Source organism: Pygoscelis adeliae, unplaced genomic scaffold (genome assembly GCF_000699105.1).
Source record: "Pygoscelis adeliae isolate BGI_AS28 unplaced genomic scaffold, ASM69910v1 Scaffold349, whole genome shotgun sequence".
Taxonomy (NCBI): Eukaryota; Metazoa; Chordata; class Aves; order Sphenisciformes; family Spheniscidae; genus Pygoscelis; species Pygoscelis adeliae.
Genome location: NW_008825608.1, coordinates 345,458 through 367,252, shown reverse-complemented (window position 1 = coordinate 367,252; position 21,795 = coordinate 345,458). Strand labels below are relative to the sequence as shown.

Below are 21,795 nucleotides of genomic sequence, written 5' to 3'. Positions count from 1 at the left end.
GTGCGTGTGCTGACAACAGTGCATGAGTACTGTGACCATACCGAAAGACTAATATTTTTTTCCTTTACTCATTTGATATATTGTGGAAATAGAAGCTGCATTTAGAAAATAATTGCTGCATATGGTCAACTGTTTTAATAAAGCTGAAGTAAAGGGCAACTAATATTCCAGGGCAGAAAGTATAAAAATAGTTATGGAACTCTATAAAGTGCATATAAGAAATGTTAAGAGCCTCCTGCTTTGTGGCAGCGTAGAGAAAAGCCAGAAATAGTACACAAAAGGTTAAACTTATGAGAGCACAAAATTTCTGAAGTCTTCATTTTTAAGGGTATCGTGAGTTAGAATATAGAAAAAGTGTTTCTGCTCTTTAAAATAGGTTATCCTTTATTGAAGGTAGATGGTGGTATTGGGAAATACCACCCATCTGCGACGTTTCTAGCATGTCATTTATCAGCATTCTCTTGGCTGTCTTCATAATTAGTCCTCAGACCAGCATGTCGCCTGATCTTTAGACATCTATTCCAAGGAAAGCGCAATGGTGATTTGATTGATGTAGGTCACATGCTGTGGTGATTTCCCAGCCATTCTTTATTTGAAACAAAAAATTTCTTGTACTGAGAAAAATGGTTCAACCTGCCAGGGGTAGTAGTATTTCTGGGATAGTCATGGCTCACAGTGTTCAGTGTATGGGATTTGTTTGATACCGACTTCAGATATTATTCTTTTGCACAGATTTGCTAATCAAAAACATGAGAAAAAAAAAATCTTTTGGCTGTGCTTAATAAGGTCTTCATAATATGTTCAACTGAAATATGGAAGACTGTCTGGAATGAATCACTCTTAACATGGGACACAATCAGTTCCAAACTCATCCACAGTTAGTTTGCCATAGGATATCAATGCAAAATATGTTATGTTTCTACAGAACACATTTTACAACAGCTCTATTAATATAGTTAGTGAACATCCACTGATGGGAAATAATCTTTTCTGTTTCAATATGCCTTTGCTAACTTTAAACTTGCATTTGGGTACTTTTTTATTATGCTGTTTCTCACATTTCTTAAAGATTTCATAGGGTTTGTCTTTAACGGCATTGTTTCTTCTTTTATGCTCTCTTGGGTTCATTTTTGTTTTCCAATGAAAAAGCACCAAGTATTATTTCTACTTTCCTCAAGTTTCAGAGCTCTGGTATTAAGACAGTCCTACACGTTACTTAAACAGTAGCATCCTTTTGAGATTACTGTCACACTTGAATAAAACAAGTGGCAGAGTCATTTCCTGGTCATTTTAATTAGACATTGTCCTTTTACTGCTTGTCAAATCAATCTTACTTATACATCCACTGCCCTTTTCAATGCCTAGTCTCACTCTAGACCTCACTGCCAGTTGCTCTAGATATGATTTGGTTCTCAAGTGAGTTAATTTGTTGAAAGACTAAATATGACATGGCTTTATTGTATTACCTTAAACCAATATTTTTACTCAATGAATCCTTCTTTGAAAGCAAAAAACATATCTCTCACCTAATTCCTGAAGTTTGAGGAGCTTTGTCTTATAGCTACAATTGCCTCTGAAAGTAACATAAATCATAAGTCCTCATCTGCCACAAGCTGAAAGGGGCAGGTTTGCATCTGTCCATTGGGCTCTCCACAGAAATGTCGTGACCACTCTCCAAGCCCTGCCATGTTCTTCTCTGGAGTGAAAAATTCACTCTTGTTTTGGCAATAGTTGTCTTTCTTTGACCTATAGTGAAGGTATGTGTGCAGGTACTTGTAGGAGACAGGTATTTCCTGACCCAGATGATCTGATGTCAGACAAAATTAGGAAAGATTTTGGCCTTGGTGGGATAGGAATCAGTGTCTGTTGTCTCACTAATTACATCAGCTTCACATGTAGACTGGAGTCTTGAGTTATTTCTGATGAAGCAATAAAGGGTCCCTGGCCTCAGGCACTATGGTATTGGCAGTGTATTGACTGTGAGGCAGGATTTAGTTTCTATGGGAAATCCCGTTGGTGAAGGAGAACGCACTGGAGCTGTGATGGTCACTGTATTTCACGCTGTAAGTCCTTCAGGACAGCTTTGGCATATCGAGTGCTTTAGCGTTCTGGTGACCAAACCCAGGGCTGTGCAGTTCCTGACCCCACGTGAGTGGGCATGTGGGGTCCCAGACTGCCCTGGCAGATGCGTTTGGAAAGTCAGCTGACTTTAGATGCTGGAAACCCAGGGAGGTACAGACCACTGACTAACTCGGGTAACAGAGACACTGAGCTGAGAAAACTCACTGCACGAGGGTTACCAGTGTTTCTGAGCACACCAGCCATATAACAACCTCTCCATTTGCCCAGACCCGAGCACCCACAGCACCCATCCCACCACCCAGAGGGCACACCTCTGACGCGGCTGCAGGACAGCAGTGGCAGCACTCGTAAGCAAATGCCACTCCAGTGCCAAGTTGCACCAGCCACCACTTTCCGCTGGTTTCACTGGAAACCAGAACCGTTGGCTCAGCCAGTGCCCAGCCGGGGTACCATTACCAGACACCCCTGCTCGTCGCTGCCCACTGCAGGACCACAGTGCTGGTACCAGCCCATGCAGCTCCTGGGCTGCAGGGTTCTCCAGAGCTACAGCTTGCCACCCTCACATGACGCACCCTACGCATTCTCTGCAAAACTAAAAGCGAAGAAAAAACATGTTAAGTTCCTAATGGCAGTGCCCAAAGGTACTATATCTGAAGATAACATCAACAGAGAGAGCCAGCGCAAGTTCTCTTCACACAACTATTTCCCAGAGGCTAATGGCAAGGGGGAGAGAGAGAAACAAGTACTGACAGTTTACTGTAGGAGCTCAAAGAAAAAGTGGACAAAGCTAAAAGAACTCCAGCTCTTTGTTCGCATTTAATCCAGTTCAGAGCATTCACTGGTGCATACAGATTTACTTTCCATGGCTGACGGAGCTGGATATGGTCATTTGGTAAGAAACAGAGGATCTAGGATTTAAATTTTGTGCCCTTTAGGCTCTTATATATTAGGAAAAGTTAGTCTATAACATATGTAAAGTTTTAATCTAATGTAGAAAGTGTGAGCTGCTGGCTAATACCTTCAAAGAAACAAATCCTGATCTTGAAAGATGAAGAACGCTTTCTGTTTTTAACACAGACCAAGTTTTTAAGGGGTAGAGCACTTCTTTTGGCTCACAGAAACCAAGGGAGAGACTGAGGACTCCTGTGTCTACCCAAAGAATCCCCTATTTTATTTTCTTCCTTCTCTTTTCAACTCTCGTCTTGAATTTATAAAGGCACTGATTTATCAGAGGCTACTAGAATAATGTAACGGTATTAAAATATCACCGTCCACATATTTTAATGCAAAACAAAGAGTCCAAGCACCTGATATCACAGTACAATAAAACTATCAAATCACCATTGCAGGCTTTTGCTTTTGCTGAGGGTAGACGGTTCAAATTACATGTAGCCTATTTTCTAAAGGCTACAGAGTCAATTCATCTCTGGCTGAATTTGCAAAACACCGCATTGAAAGACAGCACCAGTGAGGAGGATATAGATACAAGAACAGAACCAACAAAAGGGTTTGTGAGCGAAAGGTAGAGCGGCTGGGTTAGCAAAGGCAGAACTGGAAGGGAAAGTTCAATTGCAGAGTTCAGTGGACCCAAATTAGGCAGATGTGTTAGAGCGATTTTAGCACAGTGTATTGGAAACGCACCCCCAACAAGTGTGAAGAGAAAAGGGAGGGTTAGCCAGTAAATCTTAGGAAGTGCTATCTAAAAAAAAAAAAATGAGAACAATGAACATGGCACAGTTTTAAAAGATAAAACTCTCATCCCCCTGCCCCCTCCCGTCCCCCTCCAAGTCATCTAAGAAGGACCCCTAGTACTTGGGCTCAACTAGTGTTGCTCAAACTTCTCACGTTCAGACAAAACCAGACCTTTTTATCCTAACTGCTCGTGCCCAGCCTTAGCCGAGACCAGAAAAGCAGAAGCGCGTTCTGGTTGGCATCATGTCACCAGGAGCAGGAGACCAACACGTGACACGAGGCCGCCCGGTTGCTGAACTGCTCCCGCCGCTTGCTCAGCTCTTTGCAGTGGAACTACTCATTCTCTCAGAGATCGCTGGCTGTAAATGGGATGTTAATGAAATAAACCAAAAGGCAATTTAAGCTATTTAACTACACTTCAGGAAAAAAGCCCTACCTGGGTAGATGACACTAAGCCATGATGTATTTTGTATTAATGTTTCAAGTCAATTTGGCGGATCCTGATGGAAGGCGAGTTAGAAATATTTTGTTGCAAGTTTGAACATCGTACCAGGATATAAGGCCAGCCACTTGAACAAGAGCAGTGATTGAATTAGGGCTGAGAAATGTATCCCTGGCTAGTTTCAAATTAAAAAAAGAGAGCTTTTAAAAAGGTACAAATGAGACTAAAAGAATTTATGTTATTTTTCCGGTTTCTGTGCTATAACTCCTTTTCTGTCTCCTCATCTATCTTCTAAGTGTACTACCTTATGAATGAGTGAGCAATAAAAGAAGTATGCAGTGGCTGAGAGAGAAACTCAAGATAACAAGATAACGCAAAACATAAGCCAAAGCTTGAGCAGAACTTCAAGTTAAGATGTAGATCTGAATATAAAAGTTTCTCACATCTGAGTTTTAGGGCAGTCATTAGATAGTTTGCATGAAAAACTAATTCAAAAACAGTAGCACAAAATGTGCCCTAATATATGCAAAGTTCACATCTGTCAAAATCTTGGACCTATACTTTCTAGGGGTTTTAATCCAGTCTTCAGACCACACATGCTGACACTTCACTCTTAGACTAAAATAAAAATAAAGCTATTTTAATGCCTTTGAAGTCCCAATCTTCATTGAAAAGGGGTAGAGGAAGAACAATGAGTAAAGCAGCAGCTACAAACTATCCTAAGGTTAGGCAATAGCAATTACTGTGCCTAGGTGACACAGGAACAGCCTCAAGACCAAAAGGTATGAGAATAATAAGCTACGATGTGCAGTCTCTAAATTACTTGTTCTAAGGCTGCCAAGAACAGGACAGAGTTATGTTCGCCAGTGTTAGTGCACTACTTACGATCTGCTGGCTGCACAACTTAAGACGTGCTATTTCTCCTTGCCACCCCCAGTTTATGCTGAGATTTTAGACCTGAAGTCGCAGCACACATGTCTAGCCTTCAAGCTGGACTTGGCTCCTTCAGTGCAGGCTGCCATTTTCAGCAGCAGCCGGTGGAAAGGCAGATGGCATCTGCATGGTAAGTTTTCCAAACACCCGAAACTGAATTGGGGGGGTTATAGCAAAGGGTTAATTCAGATTTCCATATCACTGACCGACCTCCAGCCTTCTAGGCTGCCTAGGTTTGGGGCTGCACAGATCAGCTGGGGATTCTCAGGGGAAAAATTATGTGGCCACTCCCTGAACCCAGATAATGCCTCTGGTTGGGTTTTCCACTGCTGGTTATCTGCCAGGTCAGGCAGAATTTAATCATCAAAATTATTATGTTCTCTTTCAAGCAAAGACCAGTGTGAAAATAATTGCTGGAATTAGGTGTGTTTCCTAGCATTAATCCAAGGTAGCTGCTAAGCGAGGTCAGTTATAGGGCTCAGGACAGGCAGCGGGGACTAAGCTGGTCTCCAGTTTTATTTGGCAAAGACGGGGTTGGTAAACAAACAGCAAGAGGGAAAAGATACAAGGATACAGTTTCAAGGGATGTGAAGGTTGAAGGGAAGATGAAGCTGCTTATCTTCATAAGGAAAGTAGTGACAACTCAGGCATAAGCATGAGAGACCACTACAAGGAAGAGAACATGAGACAGGGTGGAGCAAGCCTTAATGTTTACATGTTTGAGACGCTTTTACAGTATCAAGGAGGTAGAAAATTTTGAGCAAGAATTGATGACAAAACATGAAACCAATTCCTCATCTTTACTGTTACCGTTCATGGTCTAAGACTGACCTAGTTTTCTTGCAAAGTAGCTGGGGCATTTTGTGTGCTTCATTATCCACGTGAGAGGAGACAAAACACTTCAAGCCCTCCAGAAAGTGCAAAGAACTTAAGACTATGGTATATCAAAATAATACTTAGATTTCCAAATTGGAGCATTAACTTGCAACATTTAAACCCGATGATGCCTGTATGAATAAATGATCATCTGCTCTACTGTGTTGATTGAGGTGAGACCAACAGGAGGATAAGCATTGGTAGAGTTTATCGGTTTGTTCACATCTTGTACCAGCTTATGTAATTTTTAGGTGCAAGAACTGAAATGCAGTTTATTTTTGAACCTCTGTTTACAAAAATCAAGTACCTATTGTTGAACTTTCAAAGCATCCTGCATGTGGCATTTCATGTAAAGGTGTGATTTTCTGCCAGTTCCTAATTGCACTGCCATATGCCAAAAATGGCAACAACGGACAAATCTGAAGCACCGTACGATCATATTGCAAATGAAAGTGAAGAAAAGTTGTGGTTAAGGAGGGTCCCATTTTGCCTCTGGTCCACAGGCTATGAAATTAGGCAAAGTTATCTTCCTTGCTTAACTCGAAGTGTAAATGGGGAATCAGCTTTGCAGGCAGGACTCAGTTGACGCTGGTGAGCGTTTGCTACCTGGGACAACAGAGTCACCAGGCAAGCAAAACCCACAGCTTTGGTGGGAACCTGGCCTGTGTCTGGTGGCAACTCATGCTGGAGAGCAAACCCATCCGTGACTGTCACTCAATATGCATCAAATAACCTTGTTATTTTGAAGAGGCTCTAGCTTGTATTAATGCGTCATTCTTTGTTCTTCCAAATACAGATTCTGGAAGAAAACATGAAGTTAGAGTGCAAGTGCCATGGGGTCTCAGGATCCTGTACCACTAAAACATGCTGGACAACCCTGCCTAAATTCCGGGAGCTGGGCTACATCCTTAAGGACAAATACAACGAAGCTGTTCAAGTCGAACCAGTGAGGGCAAGTCGTAACAAGCGTCCAACCTTCCTCAAAATAAAGAAGCCACTTTCCTATCGCAAACCCATGGATACAGATTTAGTGTACATAGAAAAATCTCCCAATTATTGTGAAGAAGACCCTGTCACTGGCAGTGTGGGAACGCAGGGAAGGATGTGCAACAAGACAGCCCAGCAGTCCAATGGCTGCGATCTGATGTGCTGTGGTCGAGGTTACAATACACACCAGTACTCAAGAGTGTGGCAGTGCAACTGCAAATTTCATTGGTGCTGCTATGTTAAATGCAACACATGCAGTGAAAGAACAGAAGTATATACCTGTAAGTGAGTACGTGGCTGGGCAGGCTGACCATGTCCCTGGCCACGAATACATTTGCACATGCACTCAACGTACCTACGCAAGACTGTAGGAAAGACCTGCTCTCCCAGAAGAAATGCTGATGAATGGAGCCCTCTCTTTTCTTCTCATGTTTCATTGCTTATGTCGATACACATTTCAGACTCTTACGAAAGTCAGCCAAGAAACAAAAACAAACAAACCCCACCCCGAGCCACCTGACACACAAAAGAGAGAAAAAGATCATCTCAGTTAATCTGCACCTCTAAAGCAAGAAGCATTGACTGCCTTGTGAAGAGACACCAGTCAGAGAAAAATCTCTGAGCGTGGCAATTAACTCTTCGTTTGGAAAAAAGACGGTCAAAAACTTCAGTCTATAAGGAGCAGGGAGGGGTAGGGGAGAAATCCTCAAAAAGGGGCTTTGCACAGGATGGGATGGACAGTGCCCCACCGTGAATTGCCCGTGCGAGTGTGTGGATGACACAGATTTAGGCTTCTACACTTGTGAAAAGCTTCTGCTGGTCTTGCCCATCTTACCACTTCATACCATTTGCTACAGCGAGTAGAACTGTTGAAGTTTTCTGTAGACACTGCTTTATCTGCCTATTTTGTGTGTGTGTGCGCTGCAGATTTTAGCACAGGGATTTGGGACACTTGGGCATAATAATAGCAATATTTAACAATTTATTCAGATAAAACTAATATTAATTTATTTAATTAAAAAGAACTCTACCAACATTTTTGGAACTATTCTGCAATTAAAGTAGATAGCTGGCTTTCTTTGTGGAATAATTTTGTAGAAACAGCAAGGAAAAACTGGAGCTGTATATATTATTCTTAACTAGGATATTTCCATTAGTTGGACTTGCAGGATATGTTCTACAGTACTAGATGTTTAAGTACAAAAGCTGGCATCTTTATATATATGTACATACACAAACACACACTGTTGGGTTTTTTTTGTTTTTGTTTTTCTTTTTGTTTTTTTTTTTCCTGTTTGCTGCTAGTTGTCTGGAACAAAAGTCAAGCGGTAGGGGTTACAAATCTTTACCAGTTGTTTTTTTTTTTCTTCAATTAAAGAAAGAAGCATTAATGAAATCCTGTTTGGAATATGCCTAAAAATAAGAAAATCCAGACAAATTTCCATCTTTTGGAAAAATCAACCATAGGATAAGAGAGTATATTTTGTAAGAGACTATTTTTATATAAATATTTTATTTATACTACGTCTGCTTGTTCAACCTGTACTTTTTCTCAAAACAGGCATACAATTTGTAATTCTTAGGCTATTTAACAGAGAAAGGGTAATTAGTTTGTGGACACAACAGCAGCAAGCTGGATAGATTCAGCTGCAATTGGTGGATGTGTCAGAAAGCAGGATGAACTTTCTCTCCGGATGTGTGTACAAACCGGCTCTTTTCCTGCAGCTCAATTTGCAGAATATGCAAAACAAGAACAGGGTATGTAGCATCAATTTTGTCACATGGCTTGAATTCATGATTGGTATTAACGGGATGCTCATTTATCCCATTCAAGAAAAAAAATCCGAATTAGCTTCCCACATGCGTCAGTCATTAAACTGTGGCATTATGACTAGCAAATGTGCTGTGTGTGCTGTCAGTTAAACCTCTATATTGTGTTACTGTCAAATTTGATTTTAATCAGTGGAAGACTGTAGACTATGACTGTAAAAACTAGCATGACACACATCGTCTGATTCTCATAGATAGGATACAAAGCTTACTTTTTGTCCAGCTTTTTTTGGCATTTACATTATTCTTTCCCCCCAAAAGGCCAGAGCTCAAAAATCCAGAAAAACATCGAGGCAAATTTAAAGACTACTCACTTGTTTTTCAGAGCCCAGCTAAGCCATTTTGTGCTCCCTTTACGGTATCTCCTTTTTATCACTGCTAATTTCTTCAGATATTTGAGTGGTAAATATTTCTCTGTTTTTAGAATCATTCTGTTTCTCCTGCTTGACTCATTTATGACCGATAAAAAAAATAATCTAATTTTAATGTTGTTTTTCATTGGGTAAGAAATGCGTCCCAGCGCTATCAATGGTATTGCATGTTCTGTCTGGGACAGACCAGATTCTTCCCTAGTTCCAGACTACAGGATCTCACGCCTTTCATGAGGCTAAGAGGGGCATCAGTAAAGGAAACAAACCACCATCCAGCATGCAGTGCATTTCACTGACTCCTGTTGATAACAGCAAGCTTTACAAGGAGTAGATAATACAGATATATCTTGTGTCCGTTGATCTTTCTGAGGCAAAACTCCCACCTAAGACTGCGAAAACAGAGAGAGTTTTCTGAGAAAGTAAACAGAAGTATCACAAAAGATGTTGCAAAGTTTCGCTATAACAACCTAACCTTTTAGAACTTGTCTGAACGTGGCATGGTGGGTTTTTTAAACTCATTTCTTGTATGTACGTTATCTATGTGAGAACACAAGCCCATGCAGTACCTGATCCTAGCAATGTATAATTAGGATTAAATATGCCGTTTCTTTGCAGACCTGCCACTTAACACAAAATATGCAATTCAGACACCAGCATGGGATATCAAAGTAAAATGATTAACATAATTTACTCTCAAACTTATGACTTGTCAATATAAAGCAATATAAAAGCAATTTTTTGGAGTAATTGAGTCACTGCTTTTAGTTCTTGAAATTCTACACATCAGGAATTGGTAAGATGTGAAATGTAATGAAGTACATACAGTATGGCCGTTAATTACAAGACTCTACTATGGTTAAATAATTCAGGTCTAACATTTAATTCTGGAATCGCCTCCCCCCCCCCCCCCCTTTTTTTTTTTTATTGGTTTTTTACTTAATGGATATCATATCATAGTCAAAAGTGTGTTTTCTTCACTGATTAGTTATTTTACAAATTATTACTTTTGCAGCATGTTTTTACCATAGAAAAGTAATCTGTAAAACTCCTGCTTCCTGTATATTTCAGTATGCAGTGATGTGCAATGTACAGCTAGCAGATTAATTATTGAAGGAGAAATATCTTTAAACAGTTTTACTCACAATAATAAAGAACTGGATGCGCAATGAAATGAATTTGGTACACATTTTCCCTATATTTTACAATATTGCTGGTGATCAGTGCATTAATTGGAGAAAATGTTGATTTGTTTGGTAACTGGAATATCGGTTTGGGAACTATGAATTAAAGAGCAAGGAAAACCAGACACTGCATTCAACTAGAAAGTATTTGGAAATTTGGCTGTGTCATCTTAGATAGGAGAAACCTGGCCCGTCAGAATCTGCCATGAGTCTGGAGTTAATTGGTCATTCTCTAAATGGGCTTGAATGGCATGAAGAATAAACAGGAGAAGGAGAAAGATTTACGATTTTGTAGATATTCCTCCCCTCGACAACAGTTTGTTCTTTGTCCTCAGGGATAGAAGAGCTCTGTTTTTACTTGGTGAAGAACCACACAATGGGAGTGAAATGCACACAGATGCAGAACAATACAGCTCTCAAAAGAAAATACATCTTTTCATGTCTACTAACCAAGGGAAGCGCTGGATTGCTGTCCACATTAATAACCTAGCTGAGGCTCTTAAAAAAAACATACATTCAAGAAGCAGGAAGAGTAAGAGGAGTAGGAAGTGTAAGAGAACAAGCACAATTGCAAGTTGGGAAGGTATTATTTATGAAATCTCACTTCCTCATTTGATAGCGGAACCGTGATTCATGGAAATGAAGCAGTTCTGCCTTGGGATTCCTAAGCAAGTTTTAAGGATTTTACCTCTCGGCCTTTTCAAAAGGACAACTAACCTGAGTACAATTAGCTTGAATACTCGAAGTACCTGCATAAAACATGAATCAGTCAATGATTAACTTTTCTTTGCCATGTATGCACAAACCTAATGGAGATATGTCTTTCAACAGTGATAATTAAACTGAAAACATCCTTAAAACGTACTCTTAAGTGGTTCATTTGGTAAAGTTATTGTAAGGGTACACAGTTACTTAGAAGCAGAAAGTAATGGACACGTACCATATTACACAAGGCTCTTAATGAACTATCCTGTGGATTACAAAACTGTTTTTAACTGACCACACTTACAAACCAATTTGTTGAATACAGAAACATCGCAGACTGCAGTCAGGGTGCACATATTCAAATGAAGATTCAGCATAAGTATTTCTGACAACGTTTTTACATTTATCATTATAATAGATATCAGGAAATATGCACTGTGAACGTCCCAAATGAGTGTATTAACTAACACAGCTCCCTGCCCCAAACTTGTAACCCCAAGAAGTCAACTGAACAAGAAGCTCTCCAACTCTGCTGTTGGTGGAAGGACTAAACTGCAGACGCAGTGACTGACATGCCTAGACAGGGCTGGCCAAATCTGACTGATACTGCTGCTGTCAACCGGCAGGGGTACAGCCCGGGTCAGGCTTGAATGTTCCAAAACTGTCCACAATTGAACCAAGTACAGGAATTTTATCACACAGCAGAACTTCAGATGACGAAGCTCATCTAGATTCCAAAACATTCTCCCTTAATTCATGGTTATCTCAGATAGTTGTCACCATGGCAAGTGACCTAATTTGCTAACCCAATTCATGTTCTTCTGGTCAAAAGCATACCAATAATTCCTCAAAGGTGGGCATTTTAATCCTGAACAAAAATTAAGGGAATCTTTCCTCTGGAAACAAACAATTAATAACATATGATTAAGTCAAAATGATGAAAAGATGTACTTGGATGTAAAGGACTCCAGGTGTTTGAAGAAGGATACCAGAACTTTGTGATTCTTTTGTCCAGAGGTGATGCTCTAAAACCCTAAAGGCTTCTTTTGATGCTTTGGAGTTGTATGAAATTACTGATTTTTCTGTTTTGTTGTTATTACATATTCATAGATTCATCAGTAGCACATACCATGTAATTTGCAATTGAGAGGTCAGAAACAAGTCCCAGAGAAATCTCACTTCTAAGTGTCGCACAATATATTTACTACTGGTGCTCTCAGGTTCATATAATTCCTTACCTTGGTCTTGTATTTTTGTTAGCAAATTCACTGCATCACATTCTTGTTAGGAAAGATGCCTACTTTGTAAAGAGGTTTGATATCTCTGGGAGAAGAGGAGATTATCTTTACTTTAGAGAAATGTTTCCAGGATTGTGTGCACACAAAAAACCCAAAAATGAGGTAAAGAGGATGGTATCAAAATTGCACCACTTACCTATGATTATTAACACGGAGCCAAATTCTCTTAGCACAGAAAACTTGACTTGAAACACTTTTTGTGTTTCCTATGCTAGCTTGCATCCTTTCCCTATACACCAAAAATACGTGTATATATCATACCAGATCCACAGCTGATTTTGTGGTTGCTGATACAAACAATTCGCTAGCAGTACATCACAATCCCAATACTACCAGCGTAGAAAACCCTATGCACCTCTGATTTATAAGAATGCACAGAAGATTTTCTTGGGAACAACACATTATGCACAACTTTCTGTTACTGCAGTGCTTCACTTTCCCATTTTCACCAGCACGCCTGCCTGCAGCGTGTACATGCTTATTATTTTATTCCCTCCGAGCACTTGGAGTTTTAGCTCTCTGTAGAGTGTTTATAAGCTCTCCGATCCATTGCCAGTCACTGATGGCTTGTGTGTCTTGATTTTGGATCTGCATGTGGGGCTACGATACAATGGAGGAAGAGGACACTCAACACGAAAAACCATTCATCCTCTCTCAGCGTACCTTTAATTTTTAAGACCAATACAAGAAATATGGAATTACTCCAGTCATCTAATGCACCATGTCCTCCTAACTCACCTTTTCAATATTATTAAGAAAGCTGCACTGATGGTTATTTAAAACAAGGTTAAAAAGAGTGGACCAGAAAAGGTGTTCTCTAATCAGCTAAACTTGCATAAGAAATTGTGGCAAAAACTGTAAAGAGACAGTGCTGAATTTTGTTCTTTATCAGGCAGACTCATCAATATAAATGGGACTTCAATGAACTGTACCATAGATACTGCTTATATTAGTTAATCATATTTACTCATTTTTCACAACCCTTTTCCAGTCAGTAATTTTTCTTATTCTCTCAATGTTATGGAGCTTGCTTCACTCACATGATGTCAGCAAACACTGCTATAACTATTAAGATTTTACGAATTAGTTTAGCAGATTCCCTCCTGGATCCTTTATGCCATTTCTCCTTTTATGCTGAAATCCTTTTATTATTTCCACAATAAGAGGCCATAAATGCCATAACACTCTTAGCACTTCAATGACAAAACCCCCCCAAACTTATTTTTGGCCCTGTAGAACTTACAGAATAAATTAAATCAAAATCCATTAGAGAGGTTTCTGGTATTGTCCCAAGGGTTACATTTTACTACCACATACTTTGACTCATTCTCAGCAGTGGAGCACAGAGATTCTCCAAGTGATGGCAACAGTATCTTGAAGAAAAGTAATTTCTCCATCAGACTGCTTTTTAGCGTGATCACAGAAAAGCAGTTCATCAGGCAAGAACTAGTCTAACTAGTCTAACAGATAAAGAAACTTGGAAGATAAAGAAACTAATGGTCTATTATAGGGTGCAGCCCAGAAATGCTTTGGAAAACAGCGGAAAAAACACGTAAGGAGGAAAATCCCTGAAATATTCAGTGCATGTAAGGCACACTACTGAGTCTACCAGGGAACACAGAAAGGGCTTGGCTAAATGGACAGATTTTAACCCAAGCTAAGGCTGCCTAGTTGTTACACAGCTCATAGTGCAATTTCATTTGGCTCAAGCCAAATCCAAACATCTATTCCATTGAATCAGCAAGAAACCTGTTTTGTGAGGTGTTTCTCGCGCTTAATTTCTTTCCTAGCAACTTTTCTTTTGCATGTGGGGCCGCAGAAATATGCACTATGGGCATCACATCTGTCCACATACAGCTAATTTTTGAAATTATTTAAATTTGATCTGAACTGTTTTCAACTACAGAGTATATTAAGTACTTGGCACCTTGAGAAAGAAGTTAACGAGGAAGAACAGAGAAGATACAGTCCAGGTAGTAATGTTAGACCATAACACCATCACACATGACTGGAAGATACATAATTTATCACACACACAAAAAGTTTTTTCATATATTTAAAAAAAAAAATCCAGGATAATTCCTTTTGGCCTTCTATAATGCTGTGGTGTCAAGTTGTATAAATGTTCTGCACTGAGCCTGGCCTCAGTCAGCCACCATTATCCCCATAAACAGACAGGAAATCAGGACACACAAAGCACAAGCGGGTTGGCCAGTGGGCACAAAGGAAGTCTGTGAAAGAGTTAGGACTACGGCCCAGATTTCTCAGCTTTTGCCATCCTGTTTTAAGGAACTCGAGCAATGACTGATTTGCCTCCATTTATAAAGTACATATCCAGATTTTAGTGTTCTGGAAATGTGGTAGGTTCACTGCGTGTTGTGTATAGCTGAAGTGAGGAGACTCCTTCTTCTCAACCTCATTAAATGCTAAGCACACAGTAATTAATATAACCTCCACATTAAGTATGAGTCATGCACCAGGGAAATCATAGAAACCTGGTCTCATGTTTTGTCTCCTTAAGTCAAATGATTGACAGAGATGTGAGGCAAAGGAGGTAGCAGAGAGTAGGCTTTTTAAGTCAGAAGATGTGGACAGCAGTTCCACAGGGGGAACAAATAGCCTCTAGCAAGCTGAAACTCAATGCGAAGTCTGAGGGTCTCCATAAAGCAGGGACAAGTTGCTGTGATGCTTCATCACTGAAAGTGTATAAAAAAGTTAACAAATATTCTAATGGAAAGCGTTTAATAGGACAACGCTAAAGCACACCATATTTTCTGCCACCAAAAGAGGGGGATGTGAGATGACTCACTCGGGTCAATGAGTTTTACCAACTAAGTACAAATTGTGAGAGTTAGGAAAGAAGCTAAAAAAAAAAAAATAAATGGATTAAAGCCTTTCTGAGAAGTTAGAAAGGCAATTTATCTGCTTCCGTCTCTCCTTTTGTACTCAGCTTGGGTACCAGTCAGAATATTTTGATGCTTGCCCATCTTTAGTTGCAAGCCACATGAGCTGAATTCAGATTAAACAGTAAAGAAAAAAAACTTCCCAGAATATATATTGTGTTTATTTAGGCCAGACCAGCTTGGATGAAAGTGCAAAATCAATCAAAGCCTAAAAGGAAGCTGGCAAACTGTCAGTGCCTCAGCACATCCTAGCTGCGCTTCCTCCATGAGAAAGGCCACGGTGAGGGGCTGAGAAATTCTTAGCGTTTATAACATAACATAGGTTTATATAACAACAAGATGAGATAAGGTGATACGCAGACCTTAATTAAAGACTACACACCAAAGTTGTCATTTTGATGACTTGTTTGGGCAGGAGTGGTAGTGGCTGGGTGATAGATTATTCTCCCTTTATCCTGCCACAATGACATCTGCTTTATTCACAGATCAGCCACCAGTTGCTACAACAACGCCAGTGTGCTTTAGAAAATGTTGTTGAGCTGCTGAGAGAATCTTGGCTACCCATTAGCAAAATGTTAACTATGCAAAACCAAATAGCGTTTGGTTTTGTTGTAGGAAAGAAGTCAGTGCTCCGCAATAAGTAAGAATGTCAAAAAGAATTTACATTCAAAAAGTAGAGAAGGGGTTTAACCCATGATATCACCATGATTCAAAAATCCCCCTGGAATTCATTAGTGAGACATTAGGCCTGAAGAATAGAGAAAATAAATAATGAGTTTTAAAAAGAAAGAACAAATACACTTTCCTCTGAGCAGCTTGTTGTCTGCAGCATTTTAACATGTCCGTTACCCCTTCACTTTTCCTGTTCATTGTCTTACATTTTTACACAGTAATTCTTTGCTAATAGGTTTTTATTTATTTTTATTTATTTCTTTTCTTCCCACTTAGCACTTTAAGGAGACACTAGGTGATGTTAAACCATGCTAGGAAACCAATTTGGCTGCCAGTAAAGTCCCTTGCTCCCACTTCAGTAGAAGGTGAGAGAACCTCACACTCCAACATATTCCTTAGAAAGCCAATTATAGGAAAGCATTTGCAGGCATTCGTAGGAGGAATAGCTTTGTCCTCCAGCCAAAGAACGCAGCATCGTGTTTGAGAGCCAAACAGGGCATGCTGTGCCTGAGGAAACAGGAGCAACACTGGGAGCAGGTGAACGTCCCCCTGATAAGTTAACTGTGGATGGCATAGTGAAGACATATGGTCAAAAGCACTGAAATCTCCAGCTGCTAAAGTAGCTACTTTGTGGAAGATGCATCCGAGCTGCAATGTTTAGAGTGAAATTCCTCCAATTTCTAGGAAAGCGCTGCTTGTCATCTCCCAAGTGATTCATGTTGGGCTGCCTGCCACTGACGGTGGTGTTAATATATGCCGGACGGCATTTAACAGAGAGAGGTTTCCCCTGCTCCCGATCCCTGCTTTCTTTTGAAATAGAATGGGTCTATCTGTCTTGATCATAATTTTTCATCCACCTCAAAGTTAAGTGAATATAATTCTTAATTTGTTTTCCAAATGACTCAAACGATTTTCTTCCTTTTGTCTCCCCAGCAAGATCAGATCGATTTAACAACGTGTTGTACTTCAAATTTAACTTCATTAAATGTTTATAACATTAAGAGACTAATGACATAAGCCCTGTCTGTGGTATTCATAGGCTTTATGAAGAGACTGAAGACCTGAAAGGACTGAAGTTCAGGTTAATTCCTTGAGAACTAATTTCAACACCTATTCTTACCTGTAAAACACAAAATAGTACTACTATTTCAGGGCTATCGTGTTCATTTAACTGCAAGTTTATCAACCATGTTTACCGTTGGAGTTCGAAATCTAAGACCAGCCCACGATAGATCATAGGTGTATTGTTTTTCTGTCACAGTAAATAGGTCCCAAATGTTAATCTAATGATCTAGTTACATAACCAAGCTCAAGAAATTTTAAGCTACTGATTACTGGAAGAATATATGTGGAAAATCATCAGTAGCCGTTTTTGCTACATTCTAAACACTTGTTATAATTCCCTCCCCAAAGTGGCTTACTGGGTCATATGTGCCCCCAGTGTGATTATTTTTAATAGGCATTTTCATGTTATGATTGCAAAACCATATTTTTAAATGAAGAATGCACCTACATTTTGCTGCTCACCACTATCCTGTCCAGCTACCATATGTCCGTTTATTCCTCCTCGGTCCTGAGCTTTCCGCTTCTTCCAGAGATTCTTTCTAGAGCTGCTGATCTTCAGTCCGTGGGAATTAAAGGGAGATCATGAATACTAGTGCTAATGCTGAATGCAGTGTTAATTTTCAAGGGAGTACAACTGGGAAGTGGTTTTTGGGGTCTTTTTTGTTGGTTTTTTTTTTGGCATTTTTGGTTTTTCTTGTTTTAGTTCATAGTATAGTCAGAGCTTCAGAAGTGCCAGTGGAAAACTGTGTTCAGAAACTGATGGCTGCAGGAAGCCGTACCTGAAGTGCACATCTGAGCCTGCTTGTCCGAGCGCTGCCTGTCCCGATCGCCCAGGGAAGGCACTTCTGAAGCGTGAGAGGAGACGTAGCCCTGGCACTGCTGCTATAAGCACTCAAGAGAGTAAGTACAAAAGAGGGAAACAGGTGTGTAACAGGTCACTAATGGGTTGCTTGAAGCTTTTCAACATGTTGGATCATACCTTCCCAACTTTACCCAGGAATACCAGCAAATATTCTAGTGTAACCGAGCAGTAGATTTAATTCAGATTTTGGTTGGTCTCACATACATGTGGAATGAGCATATGGGAGTTGGTGCTGTTCTTTTAGACTTAATGCAGTTCAAGGCTAAATTCAGCAGCTCAGCACATCTACCCAACGCACCGGCGATTCACGCGGGGTTCATCTTTTCAGAAGCTAAAGTTCACTCTCAACTTTAGAGAAAGAGCGCAGCACAAAAGGTAATTTTTAAAAGGACTCTGTGCATCACAGGTACGGCAAGCAGAGAAAGGCAGTATTCGCCAGCATCGTTGTCATGACTACAAATTGAAATCTCTATCTTCCACATGTACGGTATGTAATCTGGGAAAAGCCCAAAGAGCATCCTTAAAAAGCCACTAACATCTGATCGCAGCCCAGAGCCTGGAGTGAGAAGCGGAGGTGGTCGCACTGGCTCAGCCCCGGAGCCGATCTGCTCAGCGAAGCGGCACTGGCAGGGAGCCCTGCCCACACCAACAGCCATTCTTTCAGCTGTCCCCCATGTTTATGTGCAGTATTGGCAAAGAGGGCAGTTTCTTTCACAGCTATCCGGCTAAAAACCAGCACATATCCCTACTGCCCTATGGACTGCTGTTCTAAGCTAATTATATACTAGGAACTTTATTTCCTGAAAATGTATATTGCCTTACCAAGAGGTACGGATAACATCTTCATCTGCCAGAAACAGGATTAGTTTTGACAGAGTTATGTTTACAAACATAAAATTTATCACTTTTTTTTTTTTTTTTTAAATAGCACCTGTGTACACCTGGAACAAGACAGTAGCTAATGATTTATGTCGGACAGTAACAACGGCTGTTTTTGCTGGAACTATGCCAAAACTTAGTGTCTGTTACTCTGCCCTATTGGGTCAAGACAACACATCAGTCAAGTAAATCACTTAAGTAAATTATTGAGAACTTAAATTGACTTTTTCTACATAATATGTAATTACTTCCTTGAACCAACATTCCCTTACATCACCGATCTAAAAAGCTTTCTATGTATTTTTTAACTGAATATTGATTGAATTTAAATTATAGCCAACATGTACTATTTATCTGAAGTTCAGATTCTAGGGAACAAACTTTCCAACAACTTTGTCAGCCTTTGCTTGCAGTTCCTTGCCACCCACACGCCCACGTCACTCAGCCCAGTGAGCCTCGGAGCTGCAGATTTGCCCATCGTGTCCACAACACAAAAACGAGCCTGATGTATCTCCTGAAACCTGCAGTGCCAAGACACTTGAAATTAAACTGTTGGGAGGCCTGGAGATGCTGAAGGCACTCCAGCAGTACAGGGAAAGATGAAAGACAAGTTTGCAACATCAACTTCTCACCAAGATGTTGTGAAGCAATGACGATTTTTGCTGTAGCCAGCAAGACAGTTTAAGCCCAGAACTGAGAATTACAAGTGTAAAATCTCCATGGGAACTACAGAGATCTAGAGTCCCACAAGGCTGTATCTGGTACTGACTACGCCTATACTCCTATCACAAGTCTAGAAGAAAAACCAAATATGCAGAGATTTCTCATGTCATTACAGAAAGACAGCAAGAGAGATTTTGGCAGATCACATTCTGCTCCCGAGCTCTCGCCCTTACTTCAAACACAAGGTGCTCACACATAGCATTGCAATAGTGTCAGAGCCCAGCAGCCCTGAGTCAGAGAAACCTGGCCAGGTCAGCTGATCTGCATGGCTTTTTGACCCATGATCTATAGTATGAAGACAATTCAGTTAATAGGATGTGGGCCTGTATCACTGGAATCATCTCAGATGTTAGGAAAAAAATTTCTGAGTGCAAATATCTTTCCTGTTAAATAATTGAGTTCTGTCCTCAATAATCCTCCCCAAAACTACCCTTCAAAAACCTATTAAAAAAAAAAATCGCTCTGTAATGTATTTATCCAGCTCTAGGAGATGATCAAATGTAAGCAAATACTACGCATTTTCAAAAGTGTCTGCGTGCAAGTTTGGTGGAAGGGAGAAGAAGCAGGAAGGAGACTCTGGACTTGAAGAAGGAAGTTTTCAAGTTGGAGGAGCCTCACAATAAAACCTCTCACACAGAGAGAGATCGTGTACCCTGTGCTGCTTTGGGCATAAATGAAAAGCCCCTTAAATTTAAGTTTGAAACTGTGGTCAGATGACCCTGAGCTGCAAAGTATGTCTGGCTTTAAGAGAAGGCCAAGGAGGTGGCTGCCGATCCTAGCAAGGGCTAGCAGGAGATCAAATTTGTCAATGTGCAACGTTTAATATTCCTTAGTCAGAATTGTTTCCGGTTAAAATTGGCAGAAGTGATGAATATAATTCTCTTAGTATTTTATTAGTGAGATGGGAAGTTAATGGGAAAGGGCAGCTAAAAGTACTTCTGCTAAGGCAAGAAAACACATTAAAGTCAGCGCTGTCATGGATTACACCCAAGGTCACAGGATTCAGTCACAGGAATTGATTAGTAATATTTACAACTCAACAAATTGCTTTAAGCAAGTGTGACATTATGCCCCACACTATTTACCAGAGGAACTACATACAGTGAGGCTATAAAATAGCTCATCAGTCCGTGAGTACGTTAATGTAGTTGGTGTGATCTTCAGCTAGAATAAGTATAATTCTACTCTCCCAATCTAATAATCTGTACGAAGCTGCAATTGTGTGAACCTAGGAAAGCAACAAGGGTGTTGTTAGTCAAGCTTACACATTCCTGAGCACTCTGCTGACTAACATCTACAGCAATCCCTTTTATTCAAATGTGAGATTAGAGAAGGCCGCTTTCTATTTAATGCATTTAATTGTATTTTAATTAAGAATAATTTAAAAAAGCAAGGTCCTACTTGTATCTGTTGCAACAGCATAAAGTGAACCCTCTCAGCACACCAGCAGACAAAACAGCATGCTGTGGCTAAGTCAGCTCATGCCTGTATCCTGAGAACTTCTCATTAGCGGATAGTTACGGACACTTGGACTGAATCTTCGTTTCTCTCTTTACCACATATCCCCCTTCAAGTTTTACAACACAAAAGGTTAGTTTTACACTGGTGTGTTTTACATTAGTTGAATGTGTCAGTGCAGACAGACACCAGGGAATGCTAAAACAGGTTGCCTAAGGTCTGTGGAGACAGGCAGCTGGAGGACAAAATTCCCCACCTGCCCTGATGGGGGTATGCAATGGGACACTTCCTCCACACGTGTCCCAGAAGAAATCTGGACCTAGGAGTACTCCCCAAACTCACAGACAACAGGGAGATGGAGCTGGCGTTGGCTCAGAGCACCAGCCTGGCCCTGTGGCCAAGGGAACTGCTCCTGTCATGCTGATGTGTGCTCCATCTCATGCTCTCTGTCCAGCCCCGGCGCCGTGCAGCTCCTCTGCAGGCCATGGGCTGTGCCCCCAAGCACCCCACTGAGCTGCCCACGGGGGAAGTGTCTCCTCAAGCCCTGACCTTCTTGCTCAGCAGTGCACAGTTTTCCACTATAAAGAGGGCAGTTTTTTCAATTGCCAAAGGAGGTAAATCCCCTTTCGTGTAATTGCATGTGCTTGAAGGTGCTCGTGGACTTTGAGCCAACTGGTTTGTACAATCAGACTTTCTCCTCCCTATTGGAATCTGTCATTTTCTAATGCATTACATTACACAGTAAATTGAATGTGGGGTGGTTTTTTTTTTTTTTTTTTGCTAACCTTTATGAATCCTCTTGAGTGATCTGTGGATGGGATCAGCAAACAAATTTA

The 21,795-nt window shown here is 40.5% G+C and overlaps 1 protein-coding gene across 1 annotated transcript in view; it reads left to right on the top strand.

Moving 5' to 3' along the window:
- Positions 1 to 7,425, top strand: part of WNT7A (wingless-type MMTV integration site family, member 7A) — a 34,647-nt gene extending 27,222 nt beyond the window's left edge. Inside the window, exon 3 of the mRNA XM_009332569.1 lies at positions 6,822 to 7,425. Coding sequence (XP_009330844.1) covers positions 6,822 to 7,301 — 480 coding nt within the window. The 3' untranslated portion in view covers positions 7,302 to 7,425. The remainder of the gene's footprint in view (positions 1 to 6,821) is intronic.
- Positions 7,426 to 21,795: the final 14,370 nt, after the last annotated feature.